Source organism: Ptychodera flava, chromosome 18 (genome assembly GCF_041260155.1).
Source record: "Ptychodera flava strain L36383 chromosome 18, AS_Pfla_20210202, whole genome shotgun sequence".
In the NCBI taxonomy this organism is placed as follows: Eukaryota; Metazoa; Hemichordata; class Enteropneusta; family Ptychoderidae; genus Ptychodera; species Ptychodera flava.
Window position 1 is genome coordinate 1,157,129 of NC_091945.1, and position 22,403 is coordinate 1,179,531.

Genomic DNA, 22,403 nt, shown 5'->3' on the forward strand with positions numbered 1-22,403 from the left:
AGCATTACCGCCCCTCGAAATGATCAACATGAAACCCTTGAACTTTATCATGTAGTTCACGTCAACCACAAAGCGAAAGTGATAATTTCAGGTTTTGTTTTTAGGATTTGATTGTTCATACAAACACCAGTCGTGTCATTTTGTCCATTCTTCGATGATAAGAGATCAGAAAATGTTTTTCATTTTTTTGCACACGGAAAGAAAATCGCTAAATAAACTATTTTTGTTTAGATCACATGGGGTTGAAGTCTGCCTCGTGATCACCACGAGACACTCTGTTGGATTGCTTCCGGTACTATGTAGTGCCCTTTATTGGGAGAAATTCTGTTGAAATTTAACTGTGTATATATAACACAAATTTCTTCCAGTACAAAGGAAGAATATCTGCTACTCTTGTTTCATGCATCCTGCAATATTCAGACAGACAGTCAGAACTAGAAGGATTCTTAGCTCTATACACTCTCAATCATATGATCATAACGTACCATTATATCGTGTTTCTAGGTGTTAAAATTCGATAAACAATATTTGTTTTAGTGGCGACATTTTGAAACTAAGAGCGTCGATCGTCTCAACCATTAAAGAACAGCAAACACTAACACGGGAATTTAAACGTTAAGCTTTATTAATTGAGTCAGAAGCTGGTCACACAACACAGATACTACTATGCAACGATCAACGGCCTACTCAAATGTTGGCAGCAATAATTCCTGCACTAACACAGACAAACACACATATAATTCTACGCCAACACTTGTTGTGAACCCACCACGAAGTCTCGTTTGAGGACCGTCCTGCACACTACCTCGAACAAAACTTCATATACAAATACAATACACTAAGTAATATTGTTCAAATTACGAATATCAACAAACTGAAACTAAAGTTACTACGGAACTGATAAAGTAAACATGCGACAAAAATCATTCAATATATTTCAGGCATAAGATATGCATGTGTGACTATGTTGATTGAAAGGTTAAAAAGGATACACACTAAGAAATACAATGTGTTCAAAATTGCAGCTGAAATGAATGAAAAAAATTGCCAAGCTTGTAATGCATATAAAATAATTTTACACCTTGTTTTGTTATTTGTTATAAATATACAGTTAGACTATACCTGCCTGATACGTATAGGATATGTGAAAATCAAACTATTATGGAATATGTGTACACATGTGTATTAACGTTATTGGAACTTTTCCAAAATTTATTGACAATGATTAGCTGTGGTGTTATGGTTTAGACTATTTTGATGCAGTGTTTCAGTGAAATGAGGTAAAAAGGTTTTTCAAATCTTTCATTTCCTTTACATTTAAAACATGTAAGTCTATATCGATAATCTCCTTACTGACGATAACCTTGAACATTTAATTCTGTTTGTTCTACAAAACATTTATCAGTATAGCTTGTAAGACCAAAGTAGGTAAATTTTCGGACTTTTGTGTATGAACTCAAATTTTTAATATTAACGACCAAGTAGTTGAAGGAAACGTACAGAAAGTACAATATGACTCAGTTTGCCGTTTCTATTCAGTTCCTAGTAAAATATTAACATTTGATAGATATAAATTTTAGTAGGTACTAATGTACATACAAATGTTTAATCTTTGGAGCATTACGGTAGTAAAGAGGTCCTTTATGGAAAATAAAAGTCATCTTGTTTTGCTGTAGAACATTGCCGGAAATTTGCTTCTATTGCATGAAAAGTCTCTGTCTCCCAACACCATCTTCTGTGTCAGATAAAACGGTTACCACGTGAATATCACTTATAATTTATGGAAAGAAACTTTGCTTCTATAGCATAATAAGCGTAGTATGATATGTTTTATCATTCTCAGATTGACTTTGAAACGCTGAATATTTTCATGTCGATGTCTCGAGTCTCAAGTTCATACGCATAAGTTAAAAAGAGAATTAGTGTCGTATAAGTGGAATTAATTCGAGGGAAATAATCAACAATCTTTGCCGGCCAAAGCCTGTCCTGATAATTCTGGAATGTTTTTATGTATACTTCCCAAACGCCTCGCCGACTGTAACAAACAAAAACTTTAAAGTGTCTCTATTTAGCATCAGGACTGTAACTGTAAAAGTTCACATGCCCGGCCAAAATTCGTCTACTCAGGTCAGGCGGTCATTTTCTTGCCAGCTTTGATTTCAAGGAATATGTACTGTGATGTCATCATAGCCGTCCACTGCAGGCAGTTGGGCTCCGACTTCGACAACTTCATAATCATCTTGGTCCTTGAAAGAAAATCGCAACGCGAAATTAGAAACAAAGAGTATTTAAAATGGTCAGTGAATCACACGATATATCGCCTCTGCAGCAAACATCGATTATTGTCGCGGGTTTTTGACTTTTTCGAATATTATTTGGTATGTTTTTATTCATTTATGCCTACCTTGATTTATGACATGATCTGAGAAAGAGTTAAACATTATTAAATCAGTAATTACATTGTCTCGTTCTGCTTGAAAAATTACTAAATTGCCCTCGTCTATAAAATGCTTGCTCTCAGACTGCGAGTTAAGTGACATAAAATAAAAATGAAATTATTAAATGATCGTAATTTGTCAAACGTAAACAATAGTTGCTTTACTTACTGTAAGGTCACAATGGATTGCATCGATTTCATTTGCTAGTCTTCTAAAAGTTGGTCTGTCGTTTTGATTTAGCTGCCAACACTTCTTCATGACTTCATATCTGAAATATTTTGATTAAGTATTTTGATAATTTCATGTAAGACGCTTGTCGTGTTGCGGTAACTGTTATTACATCTGACTTCATGTACAGAAAATGAACGCAACAGATGTATATTGTACAGGGTAAATCATCTGTAGAACACTCGATGAATTTAGATTGTAGTAGCTTTTATCATTATCGTTTTCTATAAGCGACGCAGGTGCCCTTTACCGATGTGTTAAGTATTATATATAGGTTATTCAATGTTTGCATAATTGCACCCTAAATAAAGTTGTGCCACGCAGATTCCTCGTATCCGGTGGGATACAATCCTACTGCCACTCTTGGCAACATATAATCTGCAAAAGTCTATTTGTCTGTGTATCAAATTAATACGTTATGTCTGAAGAAATCTTACATGTTATCTGGGCACCCCTTTGGTTTCGTCAGACGACCGCCTCCTTCAAGATATTGTTTGATTCTGTCTTTTAAACCTGAAGAGTAGGGTCTTTCTCCTATTGCAAGTAGAAAATGGTGATGAAGTAAATATCTCGGACACGCTATACCTGTATCGCCTTCCCCTATTGTTTTATAGAGTACTGATATGATCCTGTATTTTATAATTACATTTTCACTGTCACCGGAACTTCTTACAACTAGGCGTAGGTATATTGCTTGTTTATATATATATATATATATATATATATATATATATATATATATATATATATATATATATATATATATATATATATATATATATATATATATATATAAACAAGCTGAGCAGAACGTATGACACTAAGAAACATTTACGATTTTGTAATTTTGGCCAAAGTTTTGTTGTTTGCTCTCAGTTTTTGGCCATTACATACAGGTACAAGCACAGTGTTACCATGAACAAACAAACAAACAAACAAACAAACAAACAAAAAAACAAACGAGGGCATTGGAAATTTGTAAGTATTTTGCAATCGACACCTTTCATCGCTCACGGTCCAATACATGTTTTCATGTCGTCTATCCTGTCTTGGTCGACAGTGCATCATGACATCACCGCCATGCCATAAGTTGTCAGGCGAGCTTTTCAATATCTAGGTAGTAAATTACATTGCGTATAGCCATAAATAAGCCACAAAAATCAATTAACTAAAACATGCGTGGCCACTCGATCGAGCGATTTCTAGAATATTGGTGCTACTTAGATTTGGACCAGATTGTTTGCGGGCCTAATAATATCTTGAAGGGCCGAGTTATGTTGTTTTAAACACGGAAAGACCTTTATTTTACACTCATCAGACTATATTTTACATGTACCAAGGTACTGAACATTAACGTAAACGTCCTTCAAATTGTTAAAACGTGTGTCGATAGTTTATGTGCTTCAAGATTCATCACAGTCAAAACTGTCTGAAACCGAAAATTAAGCTGAAAAAGGAAAGTTGAAAGAATTTAACAATAAATATTATCAAATGAATGCTTTCATACTGATATCTGTTTTCACACCGCATCCCTAAAATAAAACTCTTTTCACACCCACCCACCAAATACTCCATAGATACATATCCAGATGGTAGATTTTATTATAATCTATCCTTGGCTTGAAACGCAATAGGTTCCAAATGCAATGATCTATTCTCACTATTATAGTGGTACTCACAGTTCATCGTGACCAGAGTTGATTTGGACCAGAGTTAATTTACGGAAAGCAACTCTAAAATATAGGATGCACTGAACAGAAAGTAAGTTAATATTTAATCTATAGTCATGGACTAGTTCGACAATAACCTCAGTCTTAAAACACTTGAAATGATGAATTCATCGGATTGCATATAACTTACCCAGTGACATAATTTCCCACATCAAAACACCGTAAGACCAAACATCTGTTTTGGTGTTGTACTTTGCTCCCTTTGCGACCAAACATTCAGGAGCAGTCCAGAAAATGGGAATTCCGTCCTGAAAATAAAAAGGCAGAGCCAATTTATTTCGACATTAGCCCTAATGCAAAATAATGTAGTTAAACGGACAGTGAGAAATGTTTACCTTTAGGTTATATGCGTCGCGAAATTGAAATAAATCTTTTGATTAAACTTCACCGGCTCTCACTTATCATCTTGTCAGGGTTCTTTGTTTTTCGAACGAAAATGATCATTATGACATTTCTGCGCACTTTGTACAAATGAAATACACTTGATGAAATACACTTAATGTCATATTTTGAGTACCGAACAAAAGTCTTTTGATTATTTTTTTATCTGCAAAAATTAACGACCATGATATTTTTGCAACACATATATCATCTTCTGTACAAAAACTTTGCATGCAAAATTAAAAGAAAAACAATTAAAACAATTTTTAACCGTTTTCGACTTTTATGTACACACAGAGTTCAGATGTTGAAACAAAGAAATAAGAACAATAATAATTCCATCCTGACAGACAAAGTGTTTTTTTTTAGAAAAAACACATAATAGTCATATTATTAATAGTTGATGTGAAGAATTTTATCATTGCATTGGCAATTACATTTTTACATATTGACCCCTATTTGATTCATAATGTTACGTAAACTATTTCAAGCTTTCAACGTAAAGTAAATCAAAGTCAACAATTTTGAACTTGGAGATATTCATGACATGAAGAAGAACTCAGAGATAACACTGTACGGAGAAACAAAATACCTTAGACATTTTCACATAAATCTCTCCCAAACGTGAGAAACCAAAATCAGAGATTTTGCATGTGTCTCCACTGACCAATATGTTACGAGCCGCCAAATCACGATGGATAATCTGTAATGAAATTATATATCGGACTTTGTCAGAGTACGGAAATGATAAACTATAACTTATTTATCTGTGTCTCCTGAAAGCATAGATTCTGTGGGAGAAAGAGCACAGACAACATAAACACTGCGTTCAGCGAGAGGTTAAGATATAGAAAATAATAAATTTGTTAATAACAACTTACCGCTTTGGACGAAAGGTAAGACATTCCATTTGCCACATCGAGTGTAAATTTGACAAGCTTATCCTGGCTTATACCATTGTCCTTACGCTCTCTCAAATAGTTCAACAACTCTCCTTGTTTGGCAAACTCGAACACTAATAACATAGGATCTGACAGAGATCAAGAAGCAGCTATTCCCATATTGAAACTTTTTAAAACAGATCATAAGGAAAGTCGCAATGTAGTTATTCATAGTATCCACATTTGAAACTTTCTAAACCTTTTGTGAAGTGTTTTTAAAACAGTTACTAAACAAAGCAAAAATCATCGATAGGGCAACCTTAAATACCATTTGCTCAGCGTGAAATTATTAACTCCAGATGCATAATGTAAGTGCATCTTACCCTTATGGCACCCTATAAAAGAGGAAGCAGAAAAAAACCAACAATATCTTTGGTGAAAAGCTATGGGAGAAATACCTTCAAAAGAGAAAAAAAGCGCTGTCGTAAGTGACACACGCCTGTTTTTGATTCATCAACATATTCTTCTATGTAAGGTTTTTTCCTACCTTCCACTGTTACAAAACCAATGAACGTGATGACATTCGGATGGTACTCGATTGAAGATGCCACCTTTAGTTCTTTGTCAAAGATTTCTTTTTCTTCCGCCGCTTCTATTGAGTTGAACATGTAAACATTGCAAGCGATTAATCAGAATATAATGAGTGATATTCTTCAGTTTTTTTCTAAGTTTTCTACATGATCACTAGTTTTGACTAAGTCAAACAAAAGACTGGCTGTAAACATTGGAATCAGAACGCATCAATTTAAATTAGTTTAAAACAGTATACAGAATGGTGTCTGATTTTCAGCAGCATTGGTTTTGATTTGTGTCTTCAAATTGCATATTTGAATTATTTGATCTTACATCGGTTTTATTCAAAGGCACATGAACATGAATGGACTAATTAGGGATAATTAGCCATGAATGGTGTAGTAATGTCTATTTAATCTACAAATGTAACCTCATCTGCTTTTCATTTTAAGTTATGCATTGTAATAAAGGGAAAGTGGCTTCACACATCACCCATCTCGTCTTTTATGTGCTTTAATGTATTCTCTGTCTAAATTGTGTTTTGGCTGTTAGTGTGACAATTAACAAACGGGTTGTTAATTTTTTAATAAGCCATGGCGTGACATTGGCGTAGTCGAATGTGTCTTAGACAACCGTGACCCTTTGACCCCGCGTTTCGAAACCAGCTCGGTCTCTTCCTCAGTCGCCTATGTATATCTCTTTCTGATTTTTATATATTCTGTCGATCATGTTGATCTCTTGTTTTTCTAGCAGGGAAACTAGAATTTTATGTTTTGATCGTTTTGTGTATTTTTGTTTCTTGCTTTGCTGCAAATGCCGTGGACTTTGGCCTGTATCAGTATATCGCTAATGTTTGGATTTCTTTTGTATGCGATGATCGGTTGTTGTGGAAATAATTTCTTTCAGGCTTATTGTTTCGTCCTTGTCTATGTGTTCCCAGTTTTCGCACATTGTTTTTATAGCTTGTGTTCTTATATATATTGATTTGCTATATTTTTCGTTATGAAGACCAGTGTTTTCTTTGTTTCTACGTTTGTTCGCTTGAGTTCTAGTTGCGTAATTCGTGCGGCGAACTGTGCTTGCGATGTGACTGGAGATTTCCTGTTGTTTTAGCCACGTGCGACTAATCTTGTATGAAGTGTATTGACCTTTGAAACAAAGTCATTTTTTTGTGTTGCAAGTTCTGATGTATCCTAATGTTTCGCCTTTGATCAGGCTTTTAAAGCGAAGATTTCAGATGGCCTGATGTTCTATGTAGGAATTCAAATATGTCACTTGTGTTTTTAGTTGTATGTGGAGTCCATTGAGACGTGTTTGAATTTGTCTTTTTGGTCAATTTGTGTAGCATTATCTATTGGAATTTCGTTCTCATAATGTTTGCGTCTTGTACGAGATGAACTCTGTGAGGACGATTGAGTGTTAGGATGAATTTCAACCCTTGCCCAGTGCATTGATTTTTGCTGTTGTTAACTTGTGTGATGATAGATTTCGATGAATCTGAGATTCGTGTTTGTATTTATGTTTATGCTATCTTCGGCATTTGTATGGTGTTTCATTGTGTTTGAGATTGTATGGTGTCTCCTCTTGTACCAAATTGTTTTTTATGAGTAATTTGTTATATTGCAACATTCAGCTATATAGTCTAGTCGGAAGTTAGGGTTCCCATGCACCCCATGGATGTATTTTTTAACCTATATTTTTGTAATCCTTAGGGTCTATATTTAATGAATTTTGATGTTCCCAAAATTGAATAGTGTCTCATTGGATTCATTTGGCGCAATCTTGGCCACCATCTTGGCCGCCATCTTGGATTTCAACAATGGGGTAGGGGTCACGTATTTACCGCTCGACGGAAACAGAAACAATAAAATACTATAAACGTTACATTTTTTAGAAAGCCACGATCATAGCCTTTTCATTGATATATAACTTAATAGGGATAAATTGATATTCGAACGTCGATAAGACTTTATATCGGTCATTGACCGTGAATCGTAAAATTTGCTAAATTTCACACCCAATAATTAAGTTCCCGTTCCTCCGAAACAATTTTTCAAAAGGTATTTATATATTTTTTGGAAGAACTCAGTGCAATAAACAAGAAAAACAACATTAAAAGTATGTGTCTTGAGATTTAGTGGTGCATGAGCTTGTTTTCTTATTACGCGGTATGCCATATATCCGTGTGTAACATAAGGGGTAGGGGTAATGTTTCCCTTTCTGTTTCGAATCATGAATAATGAAACCATAAAAGTGTTACATTTTTTGAAAGTGCTGCATCAGACCTTTCTAAAAATATATAGATTTATGGGGAAAAATTGCATATTTAAAAGTTACAAAGCTTAAACCTTTCAGTTTGTGTCGATTTTAAGTGATTTTTAAAGAACGAAATTACAACATATGGGGTAGGGGTAATGTTTCCTTTCTGCCTCGAGCCATGAATTATGAAACCATATAAATGTTATACTGTGTAAAAGCTCTGAATTAGGCCTTTCCAAACATGTATAGTTTTCTTGGAAAAGTCGCATATTTGAAAGTTACAAAGCTTATGCCTTTCAGTTTGTGTCAATTTTAAGTGATTTTTTAAAACAAAATTATAATGTAAGGGGTAGGGGTAATGTTTCCCGTTCTGCCTTGAACCATGAATTATGAAACCACATAAATGTTATACTGTTTGAAAGCTCTGAAATAGGCCTTTCCAAACATGTATAGTTTATTGGGAAACGTTGCATATTTGAAAGTTACAAAGCTTAAGCCTTTCAGTTTGTGTCAATTTTAAGTGATTTTTTTGAACAATATGCACAAAACAGTTAGTCCGTTGGCCAGGTATCGAAATCATCCCCTCTAAGGCATTTTACCCACTATGATTTTCTGTTAGCTAGTATTCTCAGCTGTCATAATCTGCTTATTTTCCATTTAACTGATGGTGTTTAAGAGTGTAACGACTTATTTTGTAGGGGGCTGTCACGCCCTCAGTAGTAAAATAGGACATATTTACCGCTAGTCGAAACAAAAACAAAAAAGTACTATAAACAATACATTCTTAGAAAGCCCAGATAATTCCCTTACCTTTGGTATATATAAGGTGTAGAAGCTGAAAATAATTAATATTCCTGACAACGGTAGTGATGTATCGCTTATTACGTGTACAGCACTGTAATCTTACCTTCTTCGAGTTTGAGGTATTTGACGGCAACTTCGATGGCGCCCGGTTGACCACCAAGATTTCTCAACTTTGCTTTTTCTACCGAGCCAAAATTTCCCTCTCCTAGTTTTGTAATTGTTGTTATGTCTGACCTTTTCAGTTCATGGGCTGGAGGGAAATTGAACGGCTGTATACAAAAATTAAAAAAATGTAAAGTTAATGATATAGATCTACACGCAACTTTAAAATGCAATAATATGTCGTTCAGTAGTCAACTTTGACTGACAGGTGTTCCCGTAAAAGAAAATAGTTGTATTTTTAATGTTGTATCTATGTAATTTGCATAGTTTATTCTTGAAACAGGAATAAAACTATAGTATAGTTTCTTCTAGTGTAAAACATAAATTAAATTTAACAAGGAAAGATGAAACAAGGTGTTCGATTCCACTAACCTTGGAAATTACCGGCATTTCATATTCATTGTCCCCGGATTTAGATCTAGGGCCGGCCAAATACTTCAAGTAGGGTGAATTATTATTTCTCTATAAGAAAACAATGAAACCATCAAATCAGCACATGTGTGGAGAATATTGAGAGTCAAGAGACTGCAGCGCAATCCCTCAAAAAGACTTTGCCTGGGCCATTGTCATACGACTCTTTCTGTCTGTCTGTCTGTCTGTCTGTCTGTCTGTCTGTTTCCATTTTTGCATGGTGTCACGTACTTATGCTGTTCTTGTTTTATATTCTGAATTGAATTCTGCGATACTTGGCTGAGCCAATATTAATGTAAAGGAATGTCACCAGGTAGATAGGTCGGTTTAAATTGCTGTATGGTCACCGTCGTTGCATTTATAAATAAATCAAATTGACTTTACGATTTTACTCGTATCTTTGATTAACAGATTTGAAGTTCCAGGTCTTACGAAACATTAGGGCCTATCTTTCGAATTTTCTAATTCCTTATTTAACATGCTTTGTTTTGTTTTGTTTTTATGGCGGTTCACTCTAAATACTTCATCTTCAAATAAGCACAGCTGAACAGAAAGAATCTTTGATAAGTAACTGGATATCCAATGATGCAATTCCTTTTGTTGTTATCTGGAAGTAATATTCCTAAATAAACTCATTCATCTACGCAACGTGTGCAAACAGACTCTGCTGAGCAGATGATAAGACAGGGATTTATCATCAATTAATGAAAAAATTGCTTTTGCCTAAAACAGCACACTATTTGTTGTCAATCGTAATGGTTTTGTTTTAATTTGGATTCAACAGCACCGTGTAAATTTATTTTCTGTCTATGTGGCACATGATGGCAGTCAAAGCCAGGCATAAGCACTAAGCATTTTAAAGCAAAGACCATTGTCGTTGCATCAATTACCCTTCGTTATGGTACAATTTCATCTAAAGTGATGCTTTCATCATCCTTTTTTGCTCATGAGTTGAGATAAAGGTAAATTGGTGAGACATATTTTAAAAAAATCTCCAAAATGTAAAATTACAAACCTATTTATGAGAATCAGAAAGATTATGAAGATTATCGCCAACACAAGTAAAACAAGCAAAGTCACCAGAAGACCAATAGACGTCGTTGTCGAAGTTTCAATAGGCTCAACGCTGTTCCATCGCTCTGGGCTTCCGAGACTTGTGGTGATTATAGACCACTTGGACTTTAATTCGTCTGTCAATGGGCTGGAATATACATTGAAAACAACAGAAAAAACGTTGAATACAATTTGTTTGGAGGAATGCTCTTGTAGATCAATCTTACGCTTCTTCCATTGTTTAATACAAATTTGTTTTAATGAGTTGTCTGATATTGGTTTGGATAAGTTAACATAATAAATAGAACATTTATATTAACTAATAAACCTCCCCTGAGGCAGCCGCACATTCTAGTTACATGGATATTTAAACTACACTAAACTTCTGTAACTTTTGGTAACGTGACGAGTGTGGCTTTAGTAGGTCCACAGTCATTCACCACACAGATTACAGAAAATTGGTCTCAAATCAACTAAGCTTCTCAACGACTGGGCATAAAATAAATACTGGGAGATGATAAAAACCAGGCTGTTCGGAATCGTGGATCCCAAGTCCCCAGAGCCTATTTCTAGCGATGCCAAGACAGTTTCAGTTCTCCAGTGTAAAGAATGGTCGTCCCTTCTTCACCAGATTCAGAGGCAAGAGAGCGAGGTACACGTGTGTTGCGCAGAAAGAGGTGCGCAAGACACCAACGCGGGATTAACCATCATAATGCAGGAAAGTTTTATTCTTGTACGATGCATGATTAACATAAAATTAAGTGAATAGTCATTTGATCATTGCGACACGTTCATTTCTTGAGGTTTACATTTTTCAACAAAAGTATACTTGTTCACTTTGAAATAGGATGAATGTTGTTAAAATAAAAATTGACACCAAGGGGTCGAGCAATACGATTAAGCAATAGACATTACACATCGGTCTTAAGACCACATTAATGTGATAATAAAAAAGTTCAAATCAATTATTTTATCTTCGATGAGAATGTAAAAATAAGTTGAGCGTTGGGAAAATCTTGTTTTCACATGTTTGAGTGACCCGTTGCTATTAACATCGCTTTCTCTCACAAAAATAACTCACTTGTTCATGATGTGATCTCCCGGTACAACGTCGTGTGTTTGTGGATAGGTGCAACTGAACCAAATATCAGTCCTGCAGTGAATGATAAGACTTCAGTTTTAGAGAATGCAGTAACAAAAACACCACAGCCATTAACAATAACAGAAAAGAATAACAAAACTTTAAAACTGCAAGCTGCAGTGTCGCATCTCGTTGATACTTATTCATTACTGCCAATAAATTGGTCAAAGTTCTTTGAAGAATCAGAAAAGGACACGTGAGGTACTGTTCAATAATAAGGAGTAGAATTAGCCAAATTTTTTTGAAGTTTTGCTATTTACAAAGTGTCATATTAGGGCGAACGGTGCAAACTTCTAAACAGTCGACTTATGATAGTTCGTGCACATTTTAAAAGTGATGTGTTCGTTTATGAAACGAAAATTTGTGAACGTCATTTTAAGAGTTATTTCAAAATTTATTATTGTTACAAAACTACGTAAACAATTGGAATATTTATGCAGTTTCCAGAAACTCTGGATTATTATACAGAAGAAGCCTCTTCAAGAAGCCGTTGAGAAATTTACGGCTTAAAGGGATAGTCCACCCAAAATTTCATCAGCTGTATACAATAACACATATAAAAGGGTAATATACTTACAAGTCAACATTGATGACTTGGTCCTCTGTTAGAGATGGGCTGATTTTTAAGATGGCGACCTCCAGTCTTAGATGGTCTTGCAAATCACTATCAATCAAGAATAAATGAATCGTTTTTCATGCTTGCATATTATCTTTGATGCTCTGTAAAGTACAAGTGATGTCTTATAATTCAAAACCAACCACCGTTCAGACATTTCCTAGGAAACACAAGAACAATTAACTAAACATACCTTATTAATTCCTGTGACTTCATTTTGATGTACATCTCAGGTGAAGATGACGTCATAATGATGGTGTTCTTGATGCTAGTAGTCATTATCTTTTGAAAGACCGAAAAGAATAGAAATAAACAAATCTACTAGGACAAAAAAGACATAGATCTGATATCCATATCATAATAATATAATGTACTACCTGTTCAAAGAATAGATCATTTTGGGAACCCTAAGTAGCGAACCATGGTGTGGGAAGGAAAATTCTAAATATCATCGCAAAGTATCTATTTGTAATACCTTATGTAAATCTTTTTTTTTCGATTTGAGAAAAAACGAAAAAAATCTTTAAGACGTGATCTACGATCTCATAAAACTATCGCTTTCCTCTCTATGAAAGAATATTCTTCACGTGAATTACTGCAGTTCACTGTTCTGAACTGCTCCGCATCACGCATATATTCACAAAGTCACACTTAAAATAAAAATAAAATATTTCCAATATAAATACTTAAAATTTATAGTTTTAATATTTCCGTGAAATCAGTTTTGATGTAAACTTCAAATATTTCAAGTAAGTCAGATTAAGGCAAAGTTTGGCAGTTAATATAGGCAGTGATTGAGGCATTGATTGAGGACTGATGTGTTGCGATTATGCTGATTAAACACAATGCTACTCCTGCAATGGAAGTCGTCATTTTTCCCACTGATGATGGTGATAGTTAAGATGTTATGTAGTATAACAACCATGGAGTTCTTCCCATTACGCTTCGCCTGCTACAAAAGGAATAAATTGAAATTCCTTTGGAATATGAGTCACTAGGTTACTTTATACCTTAACCTTGGTATTAATAAGAGAGGAAAGTCCATATCCGAAGTTGTCAGTAGCTTTCACAAAGAATTCATAGGTTGAACTTTCATCGGCATTTATTGTTCAGTTAAGTAGATCATTCCAGACCATTGCTGGACTGCAAACTGACTCAGGTTATCTTCTACCTCGTACAGCAATGCACTGTTGTTTCCGATATCATCATCATCAGCCTTGAAAGGAATTCAGATATTCAAAATGATACTATCCAAATTTTAAAGATCAGATTAATGGGTTTTTACCGTTAATGTGAAATTGTTAACAATAAGTTTAAGCAGAAAAGTTGACTTGAGAAAATCTAATGTAACAGAACGGGAAAAAATAATCATATACAGCAACGAATCAGAATACAATTGTGATAAGTCGACATGATGTTACGTTATAATTGAAGAAGTAGGGTGGCACTTCCGTGACCGTTTGTTTTGTTGTTAGGTGATTTATATTTCCAAATACAGGCTTCTGTACCGATTGAAGTTTTACTTTTTGTCTGTCCACTTGGTCACAACTTCTTAAGTGCTGATAAAAGGATGGCATGTCGAAACAGCACTTGCGAAACATTACTATTTCTATCAGAATTTGAGTGACTGATTATTGCATCCATCTATGGCTCTCGATTTGTACATGCAATTCTACACAGAATGTAATAGAATATACTTGTAAGAGATCTACTTTACCGTGATTTTAATGATTTTGGTTCCTGGTGGAATGTCATGGTAAATGCCAATAGCGTAGATGTCTTTACGGAATCTTGGTAAATTGTCATTGATGTCTTCTACCTTTATCAATACACACAGTTCACTCAGCAGGAGCTCTTGACAATGATCTGTTGATTAAAGCGATGTGAATATTACAGACACGTCTTCATGAAAATTTATCACATAAACAACCAAATATAGATATCATCAAATATCTATTCATTACGTACTTCATATATGACCTTAGCTTCTCTAAAGACAAAAGCTCGCCATCAAGCCTTTAAAACTTTGATTTTTTAAATTTCCGAGTCTCTATCTTGATGTCCGTGCTAGTGCTTAAGTTGGAAAGATGAACTAGATACAAAATTTTTTAACGTTTCCATGAAATATTTAAAGAAACTTATTACCAGGGGATGCAGCACTTGACTCTTTATTCGATGAAATATTTGATTCATTGGAGCCATTCTTCATAAAGGTACTAATCAGTAAATTATACTCAGCGATGTCTTCTCTGTCGAGTTCCACTTTGTTACAAATCTCTCCGGTGTCTTCATCTATTGTGAAGTGATCTGATAAATACAATATCAAACAAAGAAATAAGATCGTACAATAAAAGTGGCATGGCTTGTACAGTTGCAGTGGTATGTGAATATTTTATGAGCTCAGATCATCTGTCCCCTGTTAACTTCAATTATTGTCAGCCTTATTGTCGATTCCCCAATGCTAGTGGTTGCATGCTTCCCTTTATCAAGGGTATTCTTTTTAGCATGGTTCCCGTGAGGCGCACCAAGCGAAATTGCCAAGGGCAAAATACCTCTCCCAGAAGTTTTTTATTGGAAATGTGATATGACATCAACGATAAAAAGCTTTGAAGAGAAGTAAAGTCGTAAGAAAAATAAAAAAATGATATATTCACCATTGTCGTCACCAGCTGTTATACTGTATTTAATCGATCCGTTGATTGGTCCATTGTAAAACGCCTCTGGTATCTTTTCACACCAAGACATTGGTTCATCCCCTTCCACAGGACTTGTACTCATGCTGCGAAAATGTATCGAATATAAAAACTAAATATCATCAAAATCTCTATAAACGATTTGACACGATGAGCGGGGAGAGCAAACAGAAGAGTAGATGAGTGCCTTCATAGAGAACCTATAAATCGTCAGCGTGGTGGTAATACGCATATGTTGGCGTGAGCGGCGGCGGGCACTAAGCCGGCACTCACATCTTTGGGTAGATTATTTAATACGTGAAGAGGAGAATACAAACAACAAACACACAAACAAACAAACAAACCATCAAATCGGAACATTACTTGTACAACTGTCCAGGTATATCAAAGATGGGTTGAACCCAAACGAATACTTTGACGAAATCCTCGCTGTGTTTGCTCCAACATCCATCATCGGTTGCCCTGACGAAAAACTGAGAATAGTACATAGAATTAAAATAGAGAAAACATTTCTGCTGCATTCTTACACTCTCAATCTTTGGAGAATTCTACAATTAAAATGTCCATGCTATTCTCTGCTCAGCTATAATTACATCACTTCTGTATATCGATGTTCTTCAGCCAAATTCGTAACGATCATCAAATGACACCATCCATAACTGCTATCTTCAAACGTTAATGGATTACGCTCTAGACGTTAGTGGCTTTTGTGAGGTTTAGCTGCAGACAATCAGTAACGCATTGTCTTCTACACTGTAATGGTGTTAGAAGTGGGTAAAAATAGCAAAAACATCGGTTGACGATTCCCAGTGACTGATCAGCAGATACATCTTAATCTTAATCTTTATTTCTTATATAGCACATTACATTAAAAATAATCTCAATACGCCGTACACTTAAAAATAGATGTAGTAGGATCTCGTTTATTGAGTGATTGTCAATAGGATATTCAGTGATTGACTAGAAATTATAATATTTGATAGCGGTATTACATATTATAGCATCCAATGTTTCATCTATCAAACAGACTGTGGAGTGACTGCGGACTCACCTCGTAGATATCAGTTTGCCATTGTCCTTGTTCTGCATCGTCAAATCGTCTGGCAACCAATACATCTCCCTTGTACGGATCAATTGTAAAATGGGCGAGAGCCAATGTATCGTCGTCAGCGTGAAGGCTGTAACTTATGTTTGCATTACAGGTTCCCTTAAAACCGTACAACGTGCAGTGTAAGTATTTTAGAGTAGGTATGCGTTGTTGTTATGGTGATTAAAGCGATGATACAATCACAGAATGAATGTGCGAATCAAAATTAGCTTGACCGTGTTAGATTATCTGCTGAGTGAAATTGTACTCTTCTTTACTTAAGAGCTTTACGTGAGATAACACTATCATGCAGAGGTCTATATAAATGAATAAATAAGCAATAAATAAATAAATTAATAAGTATATTAATGAGAAAACAGCATAACAACAAAACAACGACAATAACAAAAACAAGATCAACAAGAATAATAACAACAGTATAGTGATAATATTGACAATTTCAACAGCAGCCTCACCGACTCGCCATCGTTCGTGGCAAATACTGTCAACACATGATCACTGACACGGGCGTTGATCGGTACATCGCCCTCATACGGCAGTCCTTCAAAATACGGCGGGTTTCGATTCTCATCGGTTGCTTGCGTTGAAATCAATAAAGGTACGTTGTTGTCTGCCAAAGGGACAATTGCACGGAAGCGAGAAGACTGTTAGGTTAGACGATTATATGTTATGTAATTTGAAGAAGAATTACACTATAATGCATCCATCGATTTGGTTTTACTTTATGACTAAGTGGTAAATTAAAGGGACAAAGTCGCCAATTTTTCGTGAATTTTGTTTGATACAAGATACTATTTATATTGTTTGACATGTTGAAAGATACTGAATGAATGGGTGACCATGCATATATTCGACCTCGGTTATAAACACAATGAAATGAAACCATCGCGAGAATGAATAAATGGTCATGACCATTAATTCATTCTCGCGACGGTTTCATTTCATTTGTTCAAAACCGGGGGTCGAACATATGCATGGTTACCCATTTATTCAAACAATATAAATAGTGTCTTGTATTTAACAAAATTCACGAAAAATGGGCGACTTTGTCCCTTTAACATATTGCATTCTGCATATTGCTAATGATCTATTTTCTGTCGATTTGTTTATGTTTTCATTTTAGTGACTAAAATTACCAGCAATTTGTAAAATTTAATATATAATCATTTATGAAATGAACTCGGAGGATGTTTGGTTTTGGTCAAGGCAGTTTGACTGCAAAATGAAATGGAATAATAGCTGTTACGTTTGATGATTTTTATCATTATTTTGCTCCATAATTTAAGTACTTGATATGCTTGAGACACACTGCAATTCAAAGCATTGCTTCAAAAACTCAATGATATTGTATAATGTAGAGATTACAGCCAATGTGCTGTATTCATTTAGACTTTTCTTCATTCAGTCCAATATGTTCTGTGATGAGTTTACAAAAGTGAAGAGTTGAACCCAAAATCGAAGAGTTCATTGTCTTTGTACAATATACACAGTACAATAAATTTGAATTTCCACCGTCGTAAAACTGTAAAACCTTATTCGAATGTGTTTTACGAAAAATCATAAAGTAATATATATATGATTACCTTGAAAACTAACGCCAAGTGTCGTTGATGCGAGCAGCAGTACCAACGTATTCAACACTGTAATAAACACAGTACAGGTACATCATCTTTATTCATGGGTTAAATATTAACACTTAAAAGTGCTCAGTGTAACGTTTTAGGCAGATTGTTTAGACGAATGTGAAAAGCCCTCATCAGAATAAGCGTAATTTCATCCATTGCTTTTTTGTTTATTAAATTTATCAATTTTTAATTCCTTACAGCTTACATTAGGTCAGAAATTCGAGCGTTCATGCGTAAAACTATGGTCGTAACCTAAGGAGTTCTGAATGCACAATAAACTGTGATACAGTTTGTATAATTCAAATGGAAATATTGCTGAAGGTATCGCAGCTCAGCGTTTAAATATACAGGCGGCTTAGACTTCTTTAAATTTACTTGAATTGTTTAAAGTTTACGTGAAATAGCAATAATTATCAGTGATTTTCCATTTGTCTGTGGCTGGTAGCTGGCATTGTTTACAAATAGCCTTATTTCTAGTAGCAGCAACTTAAAACACTGTATCTTGAGTCAGACCGTCCCTGTATTCTCTTGCAGTGATAGGCTTTTGTTTATAAAAAGTTACAGATTCAGGGTACTTGGAGAGTGTAAATACATGTAAGTCTGATGCAAATTTATAAAATAGTGACTTGCTAACGAAGGCCAGGTGTCATTTAATGTTTTAGTTATCACGAAATGATACTATTTTAAAAGTTCAGCATCAGAAGAAAGACTTCCTCCTGGCATCTCCTGGCATTGTCATTTCTTCAAAGCTGCTTATCAAACATGAGTTAGAGATATGTTCATGTTTATAAACACTTCATTTAAAATGCACCAGTGTTCTAAACCAGTAAATAAACATGAAATGCTAAGCTAATTTTCTCAACTATAAGATAAACACGGTTGAAACTATTTGGGGATACTTGGATTTTTATATTTTTCAAATTTCTCAAAAGTGTTAGGTGCCGTATCGCTGAATGTTGCGATATTACAAATTATTCATTAAAACAAGTGTGTAATGTACAAAGAAAAGCAGATGAGATTACATTTGTAGATTAAATCGACATTACTTCATCATCCAATTATCCCAAATTAGTTCCAATCGTGTTGATATAAGAGGATTATAATGTATCAGTTTTGATAATGATATTTTGCGAATGCTAAACATACATAAAATATACCGTGTATGTTATTTATGGTGGAGAGAATCACGCAAACATTTCTGGTCGAAGGCATTGAAAATGTCCACAAAATGCGCTAGACAAAATGTTTAGATGCTTAGGCAATTCGTCCGAGGCTGTAAGTAATGATGGGTACTTAAAAACTAATTCTCTGAAACTTAGCTTATACAGTCACACACATAGTCTAAAAATGTACATATACATACCCTACACTTTAGAATATTACGGCATCAGATTGAGCGCATTTACAAAAAGTACGGTCTCATGTAAACCATAGTTGGTATATAATGTGTCAAAGTACAGTTGTGAAGAGGTTTTTTCATGGTTGCCAATCTCAGCTAAGCATAAAGTAACTGATAATTATTACGATAGCAAGTAAACTTCAATAAATATTAGGTAAGTTTTAAAATGTTGCTAAGCAGTGGTCTGTGATAATTTTTGTAATTAGGCCGGTTCATTATGGGGTTATAAATAAAATACGATCATGTACATGTATGGACTCAGGTACTTTTTGTTGCGTGTTGGGCGAGTCGGTGGTCTGTCATCACAAAGCATGTGTCTATACATGATTATATTTTGTTAATAACCATATTACCTTAAGTTGACAGTGTAAGGCTATACATATGATGAAATATCTGTCTTTGTGCAATGTTTGAAAAGATTTTTTAATAATCAAACACGTGAAAGACGCAAGCCATCAACCCTACTCCAGTACTTCCTGGCAGAACAGACATTTCGGGCATTTTACTGATTTCTGCACTGACGTGTCATCTGAACTGGTTTTAAAGCAAAGTCCAATCGCTTTCGTAGTAAAATGTTGAATTCTACGAGTTTAGTACAAATATATACTTAACTAATATTTATTAACTTTTCGAATTTGAGGGACAATTCTTTGACCATTGATACCTTTCGGTTACACTTCCTAGCAAGGACAACGACAAGCGTAGACTTCGACCTGTAATTTTTATCCGCTATTGCAAATCTGTGAACCGTGTGACCTTAAAGACAATGCAAACAGGTATCTTCGGAAAAACGAAGAGCGTAGGCTGTGGCCAAAGCAAATACGAGTAAGCGATATCGGTAGGGTGTATGGTCAATCATTACAAACGATATGTTCATGTACGATCAATCATTGCAAACGATATGTTTAATCTTCTTAGAGTTAGCTTTGTTTATCGAATATAAAATAATCGGCCTTACCTTTCAATGCATTTTAATGAGACGCGCTACGAATGTTGCGCATGAATCTTCCTCACGTCAGGACCCGAAAAATAGGCGGAAGTAATCTTAAAATTAAATTCTAACAATTCTTGGACCTTTGATCTCGTATTACTTTGACATTTATCTTTCAGAGACCATCAACATAAAGCTGAAAAGTCCCAAAAATCATAGATATGCTTTCACGGACATTTCTTAAAATAAAGTCTTGTAAAATTATTGAAATCGTCGTCATTAAATGTATTGTTAGAATGAAAGAGGTGCTAAAACAATGATTTAGGCCTCTGTAAAGGCACGGTTACTCTTCTCTACCTGTTAGAAAACTGGCCTGTTCCTTTGTTTAAGCCCTTGTCTCGATAAATATTTGGGACAAAAGGGTGTTAACGAGTAGTTCACACGTTGGCCTACTGGTATCCAGTGGCGGCACACGTAATTGTAATGGAATGGTACTGTAAGAGTCAGGACCTTGGATGTAAACAACCTGATCCTGATAGCGATAAAAGATGGCCGCCGTCTCTAACCCAAATAAAACAATGTACAATGTCTGAAATCTCAAGAAAAGCAGCATGAATAGCCATATGAAATAGCCATTGCAATTAAGTGAGCCTTCAAATGTTTGCCAAGACTCATAACCAACCCATTTGTTGAATAATGCACCTATAATTGGGTTGGAAGTATGGCCGTCATTTTGAAAGACCAGCTGCAATGCAATGTTACGGTCTCGGAATCGATCGCATTTTTCTTTACAGCAAAATGAAATTAACTCATAAAATGTTGCATCCAGTAAGTTTCAAACATCCTTCAGGTGATCAGTGGTAACGGCCTGTCAATTTAGATGATCTGTTCAGAGAGTCAGACTCAGAGAGAGAGAGAGAGAGAGAGAGAGAGAGAGAGAGAGAGAGAGAGAGAGAGAGAGAGAGGCACGAAAGAACAAAATGGCGGAGTTCGACATAGTCGGCAATAACATACATGGCAGTCGTAAATACGGTCGAAAATCATTTAATTTGCAAAGAAAGCAATCAAAATAGACATAAACTACATGTTTAATTCTGAGATGTGAGGTTTTAAAATTACGCACTGAGATTTGAAGGGTCGGAAGACACAGTACCTGTACTGGTGATGCAATAGCGAACATGGCTGCCGTCTTACTACGTACAACTGTCGATTTTCGTCAACATTGATTCGCATAATGATAGAAACCACCTATACTTCTCTGTTATGCATACATGTTCATCCGTCGAGCAGGGGTTTTACAACATCGATCTATCTCTAAAATGCGAAGAATTTGCGATTATCTTGGCGCTAAGGGATCAGGGCGAAGTACAACGATGCGACGCCCGAACGCAAGCTATGACGTCATAGGCTTCGGTGCGCATCCTGGAGTAAGTTCCTCGTTCCGGCATACCCTTTAAATACAAGTTTCCTAACTGGTGGGGTAGAGTAACCGTGTTAAAGGTGTTTGTGACGACAAAAGAAGAGAGTCCGACTTCTTCACTTAGCGATTGGTGCAGCTCTTAATGAATCTAAATTTTACCATAAACTTACCGAAATTGCCATTTCCCGAAGTTAGCATCCTTTCGCTCTCGCTATACGCAACGATATCTGCCAGATTTCTGTATGAAGTTCCCCAAGGTGACAAGGCCTTCACTACTATTGCCTGAAAGCGTGTAACAGAAAAATAGTCATGAATGCACGTCAAATATCTGTCATCAAACTACTGACAATCGTCAATTTACATGGTAACACTTACATATAAGCTCATCGACGCTAGCACACAGGGTCATGATGTATTGGCCAGAGACACATTTTCATTTATATACTAAGTCAAATGACATCATCAGTGTGGGCATTGCTAATCTGATAAGCATACCAATTGCGTTCTCGGGATTTGTTACCTACGCGGAAAAACCAGCAACATAAGTATG

At 35.3% G+C, this 22,403-nt stretch overlaps 1 protein-coding gene across 2 annotated transcripts; it reads right to left on the reverse strand.

Moving 5' to 3' along the window:
* Positions 1–607: 607 nt before the first annotated feature.
* LOC139117970 (tyrosine-protein kinase Fer-like) lies at positions 608–22,265 on the reverse strand. Of its 2 annotated transcripts, none has more exons than XM_070681231.1 (14): positions 13,688–13,776; positions 12,871–12,959; positions 12,639–12,725; positions 12,002–12,073; positions 10,883–11,068; positions 9,829–9,918; positions 9,398–9,563; positions 6,206–6,310; positions 5,659–5,807; positions 5,370–5,480; positions 4,527–4,644; positions 3,104–3,200; positions 2,607–2,706; positions 608–2,246 (listed from the first exon to the last, which is right to left on the reverse strand). In XM_070681231.1, the coding sequence occupies exons 6-14, from the start codon at positions 9,844–9,846 to the stop codon at positions 2,160–2,162; spliced, it is 951 nt and encodes a 316-aa protein (XP_070537332.1). In that variant the 5' UTR covers positions 9,847–9,918; positions 10,883–11,068; positions 12,002–12,073; positions 12,639–12,725; positions 12,871–12,959; positions 13,688–13,776; the 3' UTR covers positions 608–2,159. The 2 variants fall into 2 exon arrangements, with proteins under 2 accessions (XP_070537332.1, XP_070537331.1); XM_070681230.1 differs by lacking the exons at positions 608–2,246; positions 2,607–2,706; positions 3,104–3,200; ... (4 more) ...; positions 9,398–9,563; positions 9,829–9,918 and adding exons at positions 14,395–14,543; positions 14,823–14,984; positions 15,332–15,456; ... (4 more) ...; positions 22,024–22,135; positions 22,229–22,265 and having other exon boundaries at positions 10,891–11,068; positions 13,688–13,893.
* Between the last annotated feature and the right edge of the window lie 138 nt (positions 22,266–22,403).